General features: G+C 40.8%; 1 protein-coding gene across 1 annotated transcript in view; it reads left to right on the top strand.

Annotated features, from left to right (window-relative positions):
- pknox2 (pbx/knotted 1 homeobox 2) overlaps positions 1–16,626 on the top strand; it is a 134,609-nt gene that overhangs the window by 92,170 nt on the left and 25,813 nt on the right. Inside the window, exon 4 of the mRNA XM_017691334.2 lies at positions 7,293–7,429. Within this exon, the coding sequence (XP_017546823.1) occupies positions 7,293–7,429 (137 nt within the window). The remainder of the gene's footprint in view (positions 1–7,292; positions 7,430–16,626) is intronic.

Below are 16,626 nucleotides of genomic sequence, written 5' to 3'. Positions count from 1 at the left end.
TGTGGGAGGAGCTTGGATAGGTAAATTTCCCCACTTGTCTCAATGAGCTCTTAGTGAGAAACAAAATATACACTAAATCTCCGAAAGCATTCGCTCGTCTGGCTTCACACGCATATGAACTTGAGTGACATCGCATTCTTAATCCATAGGGTTTAATATAATGTCAGCCCACCCTTTGCAGCTATAACAGCTTTCCACAAGGTTTTGGAGTGTGTTTATGGGAATTTTTGACCGTTCTTCCAGAAGTGTATTTGTGAGGTCAGACACTGATGTTGGATGAGAAGGCCTGGCTTGCAGTCTCTGCTCTAATTCATCCCAAAGGTGTTCTGTCGGGTTGAGGTCAGGACTCTGTGCAGGCCAGTCAAGTTCTTCCACACCAAACTCGCTCATCCACGTCTTTATGGACCTGCTTTGTGCACTGGTGCACAGTCATGTTGGAACAGGAAGATGCCGTCCCCAAACTGTTCCCACAAATTTGGGAGCATGAAATTGTCCAAAATCTCTTGGTGCTAAAGTATTAAGAGTTCTTTTCACTGGAACTAAGGGGCCGAGCCCAACTCCTGAAAACAACCCCACACCATAATCCCCCCTCCACCAAACTTTACACTTGGCACAATGCAGTCAGACAAGTACTGTTCTCCTGGCAAACACCAAACCCAGAGTCATCCATTGGAGAAGCGTGATTCATCATTCCAGAGAAAATGTCTCCACTGCTCTAGAGTCCAGTGGCGGTGCTTTACACCACTGCATTCAACACTTTGCATTGTGCTTGGTGATGTAAGTGTGCTTGGCTGCAGCTGGTTGACCATGGAGACCAATTCACTGAAGCTCTCTACACTGTTCTTGAGCTGATCTGAAGGCCACATGAAGTTTGGAGGTCTGTAGTGATTGACTCTGCAGAAAGTTGGCAACCTCTGCGCCCCTCAGCATCCACTGACCCCGCTCTGTCATTTTACGTGGCCGACCACTACGTGGCTGAGTTGCTGTCGTTCCCAATCATTTCCACTTTGTTATAATACCACTGACAGTGGACTGTGGAATAATTAGTAGTGGTCACAACTGGACTTATTGCACAGGTGGCATCCTATCACAGTACCATGCTGGAATTCACTGAGCTCCTGAGAGCAACCCATTCTTTCACTAATGTCTGTAGAAGCAGTCTGCAGGCCTAGGGGCTTGCTTTTAAACACCTGTAGTCATGGAAATGAATGAAACATGGAAGTTAATTCCATGATTTGGATGGGTGAGTGAATACTTTTGGCGACATAGTGTATAAAATCATTTGTTATGGGGGATTAAGGAGGGTTAAAAAGGCAGCTGTGAAAAGATGTACATGCACTAAGGTACCTGAAGTCAGGTGTGACCTGTATATGTTGTCAGGTCATCACCTTCCCTTGTTCTGAGCACACGGGGAGGGATACACATTGAGGGAACTTCACCAGATCGCCTCCTCTACCCTGTCCAACTGGTGTATCCCTCCTCCTTGAGGATTAGTGCCGGGGGAGACGAACGCAGCGCAGCGGCGGAGACATGCAAATGAGAGCTAGTTAAGTGTGAAGAAGCTAATTTATTTCCCATTTGAGGCTGGGATTAAGACTTCCAGCCCCCAGGAACCCCCCCCAGCCCCACCACCAACACCCCCGCCCAAAGCCCACGCGGCAGGGACAGGGGGGAGGGGTCTTGCTTTCAGAGCCTCATCAGGAGGGAAAGAAAGAAAGGGGGCAGGAAGGAACAAGAGAGCGTTGTAAACAAGCAAATAATGCATGATAAACAGATTTCAGCGCATTGACTTGCTGTATTGACAAAGGGCAAGAAAGGGCAGGGCTTTCATACCGGAGATTTATGTGATGACTAAGATGGGTAAAGTACTTCTCATGCAGAATTTGACCTACATTAAAATTTAGGGGTCGAGTGCTGCAAATTAGCTTCTACAATTTAATTGGACCATATGCTGCTGTCAGTGATGTTATATCGCCAATACAGGAGAAACCACCGGCATACTGTGTGTCCGAGTAAGAGCATGAAAAAATGTTTTCCATGTAGTTTATATCAGGGAAAACATTGAAACATCTTTTTTTATCCTCTTTGTCTCAGCAAAAGAAGTCAAATCAGGTTATTTTGCACACATATCAGCTCTTAAACCTATGTAGGAGTCATAATCTAATAGAAAAGCTGAAAGAAGAGGATTCCTCACATTTTATCTCTGGTGTTATTTGAATTTCTATTTCATTTTTTATAAGGTTGTAAGTTGCAATGTATGTAGGTGTTAGTAATAGTTCTTGAGGAATAATTGAGAGGAACAGTTTGGCAAAAAAAAATTTCCAATTATGCTCTATGTTCACATGATTATTCATATCTGATATTGTAATTACATGATTGAATGCGTAGGTTCGTATAAATTGCATTTATTTTGGACTTACATTCTATATTAGAGTCAGTGACGGACATGCATTTTTTGTGTAATTTATTTTTCTACTAATCCATTTAATAAATACATGACACATTTCACGGTATTCTTCAATACCTCCTTATGTGAATGCATTTTCAATATTTTCCTATTTCAGATCAAAATAAAATCACTTTTAGGCATTTATACCTACAAATTCTAAAAATGTTAGGTGCATCGACTGTCCAACCATATATGCAAATTAAGAAATTGTATGTTAATAATATAGTTAGCCGTGTTTTTTATGTTTGAAACCTTTAAAAGCATACCATGTGGCAAAATAGGGCAGCTTTAAATGTATTTAATTCAAAACCTTTGCATATATATTCTGATTTTTTATCTTTTTTTTTGACATGTTTTTAGAAAGAGTGGGTAGGGTAGTGCACCATAAGAAAGAGCCCATTTGACTTTCATTGGGCAATGCTGAAGTCATTCCAAAAAATATAATTCACAAATATATCAGTTCAGGTTCAGTTTGCCAAGTCACCCAGGAAAACCATGACACGATTTGTTGTTATTATAAAATTTATTTTAAAATGATGTGTATATATAAGCTTGAGTTCAAGGACAAAGCTTTACATGAATGTCCAAATACAAAGACTAGTTTAGATAGTTTAGATCTTTTTTTGGTTACACTACCTGACATTTTCTGAGTGGTAGAATTTATGACCCTGTTTACAAATCAATTAATGCCATTATAAAAACTACAAAATTTTGTGTCCAAAGTGTGTTCTTTTTTTTCTTTTTTTGCATTGATGCTACAAAATGTTACACTTACGCTCCACCAGTTAGAGTCAAACTAACTTGATAAAGTAATTTATTGCACACCTAAATTATTGCATTCTTGCCTCAAATTGCATCATAAATGCAGTAAAAAAAGTACACTACATAGCTGAAAGTACACTCTACAGGTAAAAATAGCAGTACCAGCCATCTTTAAACCTGATTTGTCTTTTTGCATTTGTCCATATTTATAGATAATAGTACCTTGAAAAAATTCCAATGCAAAATTATCATAAATTCATATTAAATGTGTCATTATATTCTACCAATACAGGGTTGTACAGATTGCTGAAACACTTTCAGGCTGTCTGGTGCGAAGATAAAACAATAGTTAAATAAAACAGTAGTGCAAAGAAAATGCATATTCATTACTATACATTTTTAAATGCAAATACACCTTTACTGACCTTTACTGTTGCTTATGATTTGCAGAAACACAACCAGAATTCATAAGAATACAACTTTTGGCAACAATTAAAATAAAGCTAAATTAAATAATAAAACGTAAAAAATCTAAAATCAAAATCGTCATAATAAAATCTTTGTTTTTATTTAAATGTTTTTGTTTGAAATATTTATACCATTTTGTGTCTTATCTTGATCATATCTTCACATCAACCTCACAGTAATTATCTTAAGAGGACTTGAGTTCCCAATGAATTGAACACTGGTGTCAGTGTCAGACCCCACACAGGTGAGTCTACTGAGGCCCTTTAACAGTAGTTTGAGGATCACTGTGTAGTTTAGATTTTTCAGCTATCTCTTCTGTGTACACTGTTTGGAGTCTTCTAGCTTCTACAGGTGGAGGGCTGATTTTCTACCCACCCCCTCTCTGTATGTTGGCCAATAAGGCAGTGGACCTCTGAACATCTGCCAACCATTTTTTCCTCTGGCTTCATGTATCTCTCGGTGTGGATGGTATGACCCTTCACAGTACAGAGAACCTTAAGGTCAGCAATAGATTAGAAAAGTACATTCTGTCTGGTATCATAACGTTATCAATAAGGGATGTGGAATCCTGGGATATACCGGTCGAAATATGGGCTTTCTGGAGCTAGGACAGTTCAAAGTTCAGGCAGGTTGTGGAGGAAGAAAGACAGGAGAACTTAAAGAACATCAAAGAGGGCAGAAACCTAAAGTAGGCAGAAACTTGAAGGAACTTTAAGGAAGTACCTCAAGGAAGGTAGCACTTTAAGGAACCCCCAAAAAAGGGCTCAAGGCACTACCTCAAGGTAGACGCTCAAAGAAGGAAAAAAAAGTACATTCTTGATTAGATACCTTGCAAAAACCTCAGCACAGACCATTGAGTACTAGCTATTGTGCAGTTCTCTAGGTGGCACACTGTTAGAAATAAAGGTTCTGTGCAGGTAAATTTTTCGCTCATCTAAGTACAAACAAAGTAAATGTTCCCTCAAAGGTACAACAGTGGTTTGAAGTCCAAATCTTGGGGAAAAGTACAGGTGAAAAGTACATATTTCTATCATTTTATAACCTAACATTTAAAAACAGAACAGTAAAATAAAAAGTCTGGAGGTGAGGCAGGGTGTGTGGAGTCACTACAGCTTAGGAAATATAATTTCAAGGGATTATGGTACAATTATGTTTCCTGATTAAAGGTGCTGGGATGTACCCTTGAGGGTGCCATCCCAGTGACAAGAGGGGAACTGCCCCAGAGTCTAGTCTTTTTTCTGAGAAACATTTAACAGCATAAAAGTGAGAGTTACCAAAAATGTTATACAAAAACTCAACCATTTCTACAATAAACATCAGTAAATGTGACCTATTATGACTGCATATCCACAAATATGTTGTTTTTCATTATTAATGCAGAGACAACAGACTTTACCAAGAGGGCACATGTTGGCAGCATTATGTGAAATAGTTCTGACTAGAGGACCATGACTAAAGTGGAAGAAACACTGGATAAAAAAGTGAAATTTTTTTTTTACTGTTATTTAAGTTTTTTACTGGCAACTATCCTGCCAGATTTAGTTTTACTCCTTTTTAACAGTATAGTCTAGACACTAGACTCATCTCTAAGGGTTGGCCTCATTGCTTTAGATCGATTGCAGGACAACGTTTATCATGTTAAGGGTGGGAGAGGAAAGGAAACTCTTAAAATGATGGACAAACCAGTTATTTGGATGAGTTGGATGAGTTGCTTGGATTATTTTTCCAATATCTTTTTATGCTGTTTTTCTTTTCCTGTTATTTTTACTTGAATTCCTTTTTCAGTTGCTTTAATAATCAGAAAACCATTGCTTCTAGGTCACTATTGCATTGACAGTTCGGTATCATGGACTCGTTTTTGTGTTAAAATATGTCTTTACAAGCCCAAAAAGTGCGGCTCCCATAAGCCAAATCTGATAAGAGGCCAGTGTCTGGCAGCTAGCCAGGAAAAGATGCTGGCTTGTATTTCCATATAGGCTTCCTAGTATAACTCTGTAGCCCTGGGCATATATTTTGCCCTTCCTGTGCTAGGAAGCACTGTCCTAAGGATGGGAAATGTGTGGAGGAACCTGATCCTAGACCAACACTTTTCCTTTGAGATGCTTCACGCATGCTTCATATCTTCTCCACAATTTGGCAACTGTCTGGACATGCACAGCTCCAGAACTTTGAATGTGTTCTGCTGGAGCCTTTTTTAATAATATGTTTGGATTAACTCCTTCAACAACTTGCAAACGTGGATCAGTGGCAGGGTTTGGAGTCAATCCCAAAAAGAGTCGATCTAGGAATCTATCTAGTAATCCAGAGTTCACTCCAAAGCTTTGCGCTCAGTTCAGGCTCAGGTTTGCCTGAGTGAGATTTTGCTTTCACTGTCTTGACAACCTGTCTGAGAAAAATGCATCCTTCCAACATTCCGCTTTGCTGGTCATACACTCTAAGAAATAAAGGTACTGAACTGTCACTGGGGTGGGACCCCTCTCATCACTGGGGTGGTACCCTCAAGTGTACATCTCAGTACCTTTAGTCAGGGAACATAATTGTATCATAAACCATTGAAATGATATTTTCTAAACCGTATTGACTCCACCTGTACCTGCACAGAACCTGTATTTCTAACCTTGTAATCAAATCCTAATTATTTTCCTGATAAGGCACTGGATTACAGTTGTACTGTAAGCAGGTAGAAGAATTAGATTATTTTTCATTGTATTTATGAAACTGCATTTTGGAATCATAATTTATCATCATCTAATAACTATCACATTTTTTGTTAACTTAATGTTGGTTATTAGGTTCAAGGGATCACGATTCACTGAAATCATTTGTGATCGGCATGCATTTTACATTTATATCATTTGGCTGACGCTCTTATCCAGAGCGACTTAAAATTTGATTATTTTTACATAGGTAGGCCAAGGTGGTGTTAGGAGTCTTGCCCAAGGACTCTTATTGGTATAGTGTAGGGTGTTTGCCCAGGTGGGGATTGAACCTCCGTCTACAGTGTGGAAGGCAGAGGTGTTAACCACTACACTATCCCAACCACACCCATCCCTACCACAACCACTACACTATCCCAACTACACCCATCCCTACCACAACCACTACACTATCCCAACCAATGCACACAGTAGTGTAATGAGATGTGACATTTAACTAAAAGAATATTGCTGCTGTTGGAACAAAATCTCCAATTTTTGTCATTTTCTACTTTTTTACATAAATTGAAACTGCCATTGACTTTTACATTGTCTAAAAATATCACGATAAATGGCCTTACATTAACTTCCATTATAAGTTAAGAAGGTTTTTTCCTTTCCCTGTAAAATTACTATCTTATTATGATGAAAATCTGAACAATCCAACTACGTCTCAGAATATGGACCAGCCTAAATTCTACACTTTTGTAGACTTCCTCCCTCGACTTAAATCAGGGGTTTGATGGGTTTGACTTCCTTTGACGCTTTTGTAGTTAGAGATGGTGGCAGAGATTCTCCCGAGGCGAAGTGAAGAGAAAAGTCTGTGTGCGTCTTTCTATCTGCAGAGTCAGCGATTATACTTGTACTGGCGTCTTTAGGCTGTAGGCTGCAGCTTATGTGCTGTTTTCTCCCTCCAGATGACAGGCACCACGCAGCAGAACTCGAAGGCCCAGCAGGTCCACATCTCAGCGTCATCCACAGCCGGGGCCACTCCGGTCAGTGTGACCCTCGACCCACAGGCCCAGCTGGAGTCAGACAAACGGGCCGTTTACAGGTGAGCTGTGGTCAGGGTCGTGTTATACAGAGTTACAGAGTGCTCAAACATTTTGCTCATCAGGAGGATAGAAATATCATTTGTTTAACCCATAGATGTCTAGAGATATGTGCCATTTTTGTTTAAATACTATTACATGACTACATCATTAAATAGGTAGTTTATTCAATATTAAATTATGTTTGCATTCAATTTGCGTTATATCTTCTACACTTCTGACTTTTTCCTCTTTGTTCTGTTGCCATTAAATGACAAAGCATGCAAAAAAATTTAATTTCTCAAAACAATGACTATATGAACAACACTGTTGATGTTGCATTACCTTTTCTATGTACAAATATGAAGTAATTTAATGTAACAATTATGAAATTACAACATACTTCCATCACTGAGGAAGGCTAAAGCTTATACCATTGTCCAATAAGCCAAAATTGACCTGTTTTTCCATAGTCTGGACTTAATTGCTTATTACAGTTTGAAAGAATACATCTTTTTCATACATAAAACTTCTGAAAGATTAAAAATCCATAAGTATTGAAATATATGTCCTCATATGGAACATGCCAAATGCTTTCTTATTTCTGTGATATCATGATGATACTAGTACATTCTGTAAATATTGCAAAGCAGCACAGAACCTTAGCAACCTCAGAACCTTTGACCATGAGTCATGAATATTTTCTCAGCAGAACAAAAATATCAGTGTAACATTTGTTAGATGTCTCAAGAAAATCTTCCATGTGGCACAGTTTGCTTTTATTTTCACCCGAAATCAGGGTTTGGAGTTTTGCTCTCACTTTACGGCTGTGGAAGACAATCAATCAGGTTTAGACATCAAGCCTCGTGACAATCAGGCTAAAACAGTGAAGAGTTTCGGCTGTGGAGACTGATTTACACGGTTTACAGGATAGAAGTGTCACAGTTACATACGGCTCTCATAACAAATTCATACCGACACATGCGGTTGTTACAGAGTCTGAACAGCGGCAGGCATGCATTAGTCATATTTTCTTTCTTCATTCCCAGATTCAATAACACACAACACGCTGATGGTTTAGTAGTTAACACTTCAGTGTTAACCCTTCGTGTCCTGGTTCATTACAGGACGCTGGTTCTTGGGCTGCTGCATATCATTTTCATTCAGTCTGGGCTACTACCTTTGTGTGTGTGTGCTGCATGGTGTGCGGCTGGTTTGGCGGAGCATGGAGCTGGCTGTGATTAGCAGTGTGTGGCAGCGCTGCAGCAGTGGCGGCGGCCCCTCAGGCGAGTGTGTGAAGGCCTGGGCAGGCCTGAGGCTGGATCTCTCGGCTCCTCTAGAGACACAGCAAAGCCTTTGATGTGAGCAGCCTGCCTGAGGCAGCCCGCAGGCACACACACACACACGCGCGCGCACACAGCCTGTTCTTACAGTCCTCTCCCTCTTGAATCACTCATAGGTAGATACACACACACACACACACACACACGTACAGACACAGACTCTTAGTCTAGACGCGCACACACACACACACACACACACAAACACAGCCTAAACACAAACACACACACACACACTCAGCCTAGGTGCATATATACTCACACACACACACACACACACACAAACAGATGCAGTCTCAGCCTAGCTGTATACACACACACACACACACACACACACATACATACAGACAGCCTAGATGCATATACATAAACACACACAAATACAGCCTAGACAGATACATACACACACACACACACACACACACACACACACACACAAACACACACACACGTGCACACACAGACAGCCTAAATGCATATAAATAAACACAGATGGATTATATGCATATTCATATACACACAAACACAGCCTGCATGCATGTGTACACACATTCAGCCTAGAAGCATACATACACACACACACACACACACAACCTAGATGCATGTATGTACATATACAAACATACACATACAAATATGTGTACAAACACAGCCTAGACACATACACACACACAAACATATCCCAGATGCATATATATGCGCTCACACACACACACACACACACACACACACACACACACACACACACACACACACACACACACACCTAGATACATACACACACATTTTCACAAGCACTACACCATCACTTATAGCCAGTGTTTAGTGTAACATGGTACAAAATAATGATTATTACTTATAAGCAAGTACAGTAACAGATTACAGTTTAAATTCTTGAAAGCACAATACAAATATTGACTTCACAAATTACTTGCATTACTTGTATGTCTTTACTGGCATATTGTTAATTACGAGCAATGCATTTAAAACATACATTTCCTCTATATAGATTATCCATGATTGTCGTTATACATAATTTGCACACACAAGACAGTCAACTGACTGCATGACTGTGAAGCGCAGCACAAGCATGAAAAGCACTGGTAGATGCTGTAAACTTTATGAGCAATCTGTCAAAGCATTTCATCATCCGAAAGTTAAAGGATGGATAAAGACTCCCTTGCTGAAGAAGAAAGAACCCACAACTCACCTAAACAGGCTGGATTTGATTTTCACTAAGAATCAGCTCTGTACGCCTTTCATTTGAAAGGTTTTGTTTCGAGGCACCTGTTTTTGAACTGTTTCTACTGAATAGTTTTTTTAACAGCATTAGCCTTCATGAGTTGAATCAGGCACAGCAGGCTTTTAAATGATGTTTACTGTGATTGAGTTTTCCCTTGTACTTTGTGGTTGCTAGATTTGTATACGGTTTAAAAAGTAAAGTGGAAGTAATGAGTAATGAGAGTACCTTTTCCAGGAAGTAGTAAGTAAAGCACTTCCATTAAATTCCGAAATAAGTAACAAGTAATCGGTAATGGAATTACTTTTTGAGAAGCCACTTCAGCACTGATTATAAGGCATACACAGACATCACACACATGGCCTTTGTCTTACGTTCTTCTCTCTCCTTTATCACTCATAGATAGACATACAGTGTGTAAGTCAGAGACCACCACTAACTTACTTCATTTATGTAGTATCTAGTCCAAACAGCCACTAATTCATTCATTTTTCAAAGCAGAAAAGATGCATTTAGCTGAAAATTACACGGAAGCCTCAGCAGCTAAATATGATATCAAATGTTTCAGCATTCAGTCTGTCCACTCTGTACCTTTACCACCAGAGGTGTGGACTCGAGTCATAAGACTTGGACTCACGTCATGAATGTCATGACTTTAGACTTGACTCATAGAATCGAGAAAGTCTTGGGACTTGACTTTGACTACAACACCAGTGATTCTCGGACTCGGACTCTATTAGACCTTCAAAGTTCAGTCTAAGAAGTTGGTTGCATTTTCTGCTCCTCACAGTCCACATATTCCCAAACACACTCAGTGATGCAGCTTTTTTGTTTGATTTGCAAACTTTTTTTTTTTTTTTTTATTTCCTCAGTAACAGCTTCAGTCCCACAGCTTTGACTTGTCTTCTCACATCAGAAGGGTGGGTAGAAACACCTGTGTGTGAAGTACTGTTGATTTGATGGTCTACCAGCTGTTGCATGGCTGTCACATCTTCTTGTCGTTTTTCTTTTTTTTTTTTTTTTAACTCCACTTTTGTAAGTGTTTTTACGTGTTTTAATCTGACTTTCTTCTTGTTTATGCTAATCATATTATTGGTCTTTTGCAAAGTACTGTACATGCACACACACTTGCTGTCACACTTTCCCTCTTGTCTTTCACACACATGTGCATTGGTCTCTCCCAGGCACAGTTAAGCTGTCAGTCATTAGTTAGTAAATGGCTCTTCACAGCTTTGTGCTTGCATCCTTCATGACAATTTATAAATGCTCCAAATGTCTACAGGCTAAACCGACAGCTAGCACTGTCGGCTTATTCAGATCAGCATCCAGGCGCACTGCAGTACGCAGTATTAATTCTGACTATCAAAGGTTGTGGAGATGATAAACAGTTTGTTGTGCGTAGAATAGATATATCCTCTCATTGTTCCGTGCATCTAAAGCAACTGGAGAGCAAGCAACCCTCCAGATGAAATGAATGAATCTGTTTTAATGGTCAGTTTAAGTAGATGCTTCATTTATTAAAGAATAAAAGCCATAATAGAATTAAAATGTTCTGGAATTTAAAATCAGTTTAGTTTGTCGGTTTGTTCACCATATTGGCTTTGCACACGGTAGAATAAAACACCTAAGAGAACAAAGAAAACATTGTGAAGCACTGAAAGCACCACCCTCTCTTCATGTTTACCGAGGCTTTGATAGTTGCTCTAATATTATAGGCTTGGATTGAGAGAGCTTTGGTAGCGGTGTAATTTATCTTGGCAGGTTGTTTACTCTTTAACAGCAAATGCTTGCATTTCTCATCGCTCTAATTGCCAGCATTGTGGGTGTATGGTGTTGTTTACTGTTTGTGGGTTTGCAGTGTTGTCTAGACTCTTCCCTGACTAGCATGGCTTAATTATTAACGGTGGAATAGACGTATGATATAGTAATTATCTTAACAGGTTGAGCCGTGCTTCTAATAAAGCATCGTGAAGATCTTGTGTTCCTATCAGATTCGCAGCAGGGGGGCTACATCTTTAGGCTAAAAAAGATGAATGCAATGCAAGTCCAAGCCGCTTTTGCCACATTGAGGGCAAAACAGTGTGTAGGGAGTATGTATGTAATATTGTGCAGTAGTTTCAGTCCAGCCTGGTCAATTCAGTACTAGAATGCATTCAAGGTTTTGATAGTGAGTAAAGCATGTCATGTGTATGATGGGATGCTGGTGGGATTGGCGATAGGCCTAATTAAACTGTACTATTTATGCTCTTTTTGTAATGAAATTTGTAGTTTGTGAGTCTTCTTTAAGTGCTAATAATATCCAAAATATGCTCAGAAAATCGTATTGTGACACGTAATATCATCAAGTTGTCCGCCCCAGATACAGATTTTACAGATATCAATTTTATGGGGCTACATATTCCGATAACTAAAACTATCGGCTGGTGTAAGTTTACATTGGAGTATTGAATGCTTGATTTTACTTTAAACTCTGATGCCACGTTCACATGTTTGTGTTGATAAAAATGTCATTTTTCACACTATAGTGGTGCTTCGCCAACAGCGACATGAAGCCATGCAAATGTTGCCATGGTGACCGTGGTGCCGGCAAAAACGGCAGATTATCAGAGGAGAGCTTTAGCAGCGTAGATTGCTTATTTAAGGCGGAGAAAGGCAGGAGGACGCTCTGTACGCCTTTACTTTGTTGTATGAAAGAGTTTATCTGTAACTCAAGATGTTTGGCATGCAATCAACATCTGGGTTATTCCACCATTGTGGTCGACATGGATTAAGGTCCCAGGCCAGCTGGGCAATATAGTCACGTCAGCGTGTCCTGGGTCTTCCCCGGGGTCTCCTCCCTGGTGGACTCACGAGGGAGGTTCTCCAGGAGGCATCCTAACCAGATGCCCGAACCTGGCTCCTCTTGACGTAAAGAAGCAGCGGCTCTACTCCGAGTCCATCCCGGATGACCGAACTTCTCACCCTACCTCTAAGAGAGAAACCAGACACCCTGTGGAGGAAACTCATTTCGGCCGCTTGTATTCGCGATCTTATTCTTTTGGTCATTACCCAAAGCTCATGACCATAGGTGAGGGTAGGAACGTAGATCGACCACTAAATCGAGAGCTTTGCCTTGTGGCTCAGCTCTTTCTTTACCACAACAGACCGGTAAAGAGCCTGCATCACTGCTGACCCAGCACCAATCCGCCTGTCAATCTCCCGCTCCCTTGTACCATCACTCGTGAACAAGACCCCGAGATACTTAAACTCCTCCACTTGAGGCAAGAGCTTATCCCCGACCCAGAGAGGGCTCTCCACCCTTTTCCGCCTCAGAACCATGGTCTCGGATTTAGAGGTACTGATTCTCATCCCGGCCACTTCACACTCGGCTGCAAACCGATCCATGGAAAGCTGAAGTTCACTGCCTGATGTCCCCAATAGGACCACATCATCTGCAAACAGCAGTGATGTAACCCTAACCCTAACCGGACACCCTCCGTCCCCTGACTACGCCTAGAAATTCTATCCATAAAAAGAACCCGCACTGCTCCTGAATCCGAGATTCGACTATAAGCCGGACTCTCTTCTCCAGTACCCCTGCATAGACCTTACCAGGGAGGCTGAGGAGTGTGATTCCCCTGTAATTGGAACACACAATGGACGAGCCTATTCCCGTGTCTCCAGACTCTGCCTTCTCACTGGAGAACGTGTCGGTGGGATTGAGGTCCTCAAAGTTTTCCTTCCATCGCCCAATGACGTCTTCAGTTGAAGTCAGCAGCACACCATCTCCACTATGTACAGTGCTAGTGGCACACTGCTTTCCCCTTCAGAGTCGCCTTACGGTTTGCCAGAATCTTTTCGGAGCCGACTTAAAGTCACTTTCCAAGGCCTCACCAAACTCCTCCAACACATGGGTTTTTGCCTTGGCGACGACTGAAGTCGCAAATTGCTTGGCCTGTCGATACCTGTCAGCTGCCTCTGGTGTCCCACAGGCCAACCATGCCCGGTAGGACTCCCTCTTCAGCTTGACGGCGTCTCTCACCTGGGGTGTCCACCACCGGGTTCGAGGATTACCGCCCCGACAGGCACCAACTACCTTGCGGCCACAGCTACAGTCAGCCGCTTCAACAATGGAGGAGTGTAACATGGCCCATTCTGAGTCAATGTCCCCCACCTCCCCCGTTATCTGGTCAAAGTTCTGACAGAGGTTTGAGTTGAAGATCAATCTGACAGGTTCTTCTGCCAGACGTTCCCAGCAAATCCTCACTATACGTTTGGGTTTGCCCGGTCTGACCGGCATTTTCCCCCACCACCTGATCCAACTCACCACCAGGTGGTGAAACTACATCACCTAAACATCTCTTAACCTACTCACTCGACGCCCAGGACTTGCTCATGTGGTTTAAGACACAGTGTGGCTGACTGTGAACTATAAAAATGAAACATACTGCAAACAGGCACTTCAGACAACAGGCAGAAACCACCTCAGAAACCACCTCAGGAGTAAGAGTGGTGATCAGTATTTATGAAAATGGCTATCATAATACAGAGGAATCAGAGTGATACAACATCACTTTTACTGCATGAGTACCTGCCCTGGTGTGGTCTGAATTGGCTACAGCAGTGACGTTTTGGCCATTTTCTCGCAGTAAGTCATACTGTGCTCTAAACCACATCGGCAAGTCTGCACTTCCTACATGCACATCTTATTGTGTGTGGGTTGAGAGGTTTTAGGGATGTATATTTTTACAAAAACATTTGTGACTATTCTGGTGTTTGTTAGCAATAATAGCCTCGTAGCTCCAGTTCTAAACTGAAGATGCAAAATTTGGATTCTAGGCAGGTCTTGGCTGATCGATGACATCTTGGGAAAGTGAAAAATTAGATTTTCTATTAAGAACGTAAGAAACTAACTATTATTTTAATAGTAATCTAAGTTTAAATGCCTTTTACTTTCCTCTCACTTTTCATCAGTGATCTTCTAGAAGAAACTCATCCTCATGTAAAAACCTGGTTCTGATGCATAATATATATTTTATTATATATTATATAGATTTTTCAATTTGTTTAGATTTAAATGCTACATCAGCCCTTTATTTAAAAAAAAGAACAATCTAGTTTTCCATGCTATGGACTAATGACTGCAGTTTTTAAGAAAAACAAGCTGAAAATATTCACCAGAATAAGAACTTTTGGTGGGAAAGAACTTCATTTATTAACACTGCTATCTCTTCACCCCCGAACATGCTGTTTCTCTCTCGTCTTGTTGATGGATCCACTATTTTACAGCGCATAGCATAGTGCAATTAGCAGTTTGCCTGATTAGCTACATGCGTTATAAACCTCATGTTCATTTCAGAGGCATTACGAGTGCGTATCAGGCGCAGAGTGTTATTCTCTGCATGAAGTTTATCGATATTCACCACCTTCGGCACAACTCTCACTCTCTCGCTCTCTTCATCCCTCTCTTTCTTTTTTCCCGGTACAGAGTGTATTTGCATTGAGACTGGATTTTAGGACTTGGGGTGCACAGTCATGCTGCTTCTCATTGAACTCCAGTGGATGTAGAGATTCATGAGAGGGAGAAAGAGAGAGAGAGAGAGAGAGAGAGAGAGGCCTCCATAGAGTAGAATGTCAGAGGCCCAGCAGCGGCAGCTCCAGCAGCAGCTGCCTATATCACACCCATCAGGAGTGCTTTTAATTTGCCGGCGTGAGGGGAAGCGGTGAAGCAGCACTTCCCAGCTGCAGTAATGCACCATAAAGTCTGTTTACATTCGCTGCCGGGAAGCTTTCACTGTCGTTTGGTGCCCAACATCCCAACCACTCACGCTATGCTAAGGGCTTCAGATCCCTGCACCATCAGAGTCACTCAACTCAAGCCAGTCACACCCATGATAATGGTGAGGGTGGGCAATATGAACGCTGATATTAATATGTTCTGGTATTTTCTGGTATGATATATCAAATAAACAACAAAATCAATCAATTCATGAAAAAGTTAATGAAAGAAATTAATGTCTATAAGATTATAAAATAACACAGTTTTCTTTGTACACTCTCGGAATACATTTTATATTGTTTATTTGTCAGTTTACGAGCTAAAGTTATTATTTATTCTTTTCAGTCCATCAAGGAAATGATAACAGTCAGCAATAACGACCAGGCTTACTGACTGAACCTCAAAATAATACTCATACTTAACTGAAAATGTAAGTGAGGTAGGTAGTAAAAATACTCACGTTAGTGGGGCAAACAGTGTCTCCTTTCTGTAAGTCAGTATTTAGTATTTTATTTACCTCAGTACTTTCTTTTCCCTGCATCTTTTTAGTTAAATATAACTAAAACCCAGTGGTGAAGTTTCTGAACTTTTCCCTTCTCTCCTATCTCTAAAGGGTCTGCTGGGTTGCCTACAGAGCTAATGTTAATGTTAATGAAGCAGTGTTTTTTTTGGGGTTTTTTTTTGAGGGTCCCATTTTATAGGGCAAGATTTCAACCACTGTAAGGTGACACTTGAAAACAAGGGGTATGAGTAAAAAGAAGAAATGCGATTGGGCCTAAGAGTGCAGTGTTGCAGCTTCATGGGTTTGGTCCACATCTAAGTGGCATGATGTTATATAATAGCTATACTGAACGGAATATTCTGAAATTATGTGACAAAGGC

The sequence above is a fragment of the Pygocentrus nattereri genome, chromosome 18 (genome assembly GCF_015220715.1).
Source record: "Pygocentrus nattereri isolate fPygNat1 chromosome 18, fPygNat1.pri, whole genome shotgun sequence".
Taxonomy (NCBI): domain Eukaryota; kingdom Metazoa; phylum Chordata; class Actinopteri; order Characiformes; family Serrasalmidae; genus Pygocentrus; species Pygocentrus nattereri.
The sequence above is the reverse complement of the archived record's forward strand: the minus strand, read 5'-3'. Positions and strand labels throughout refer to the sequence as shown.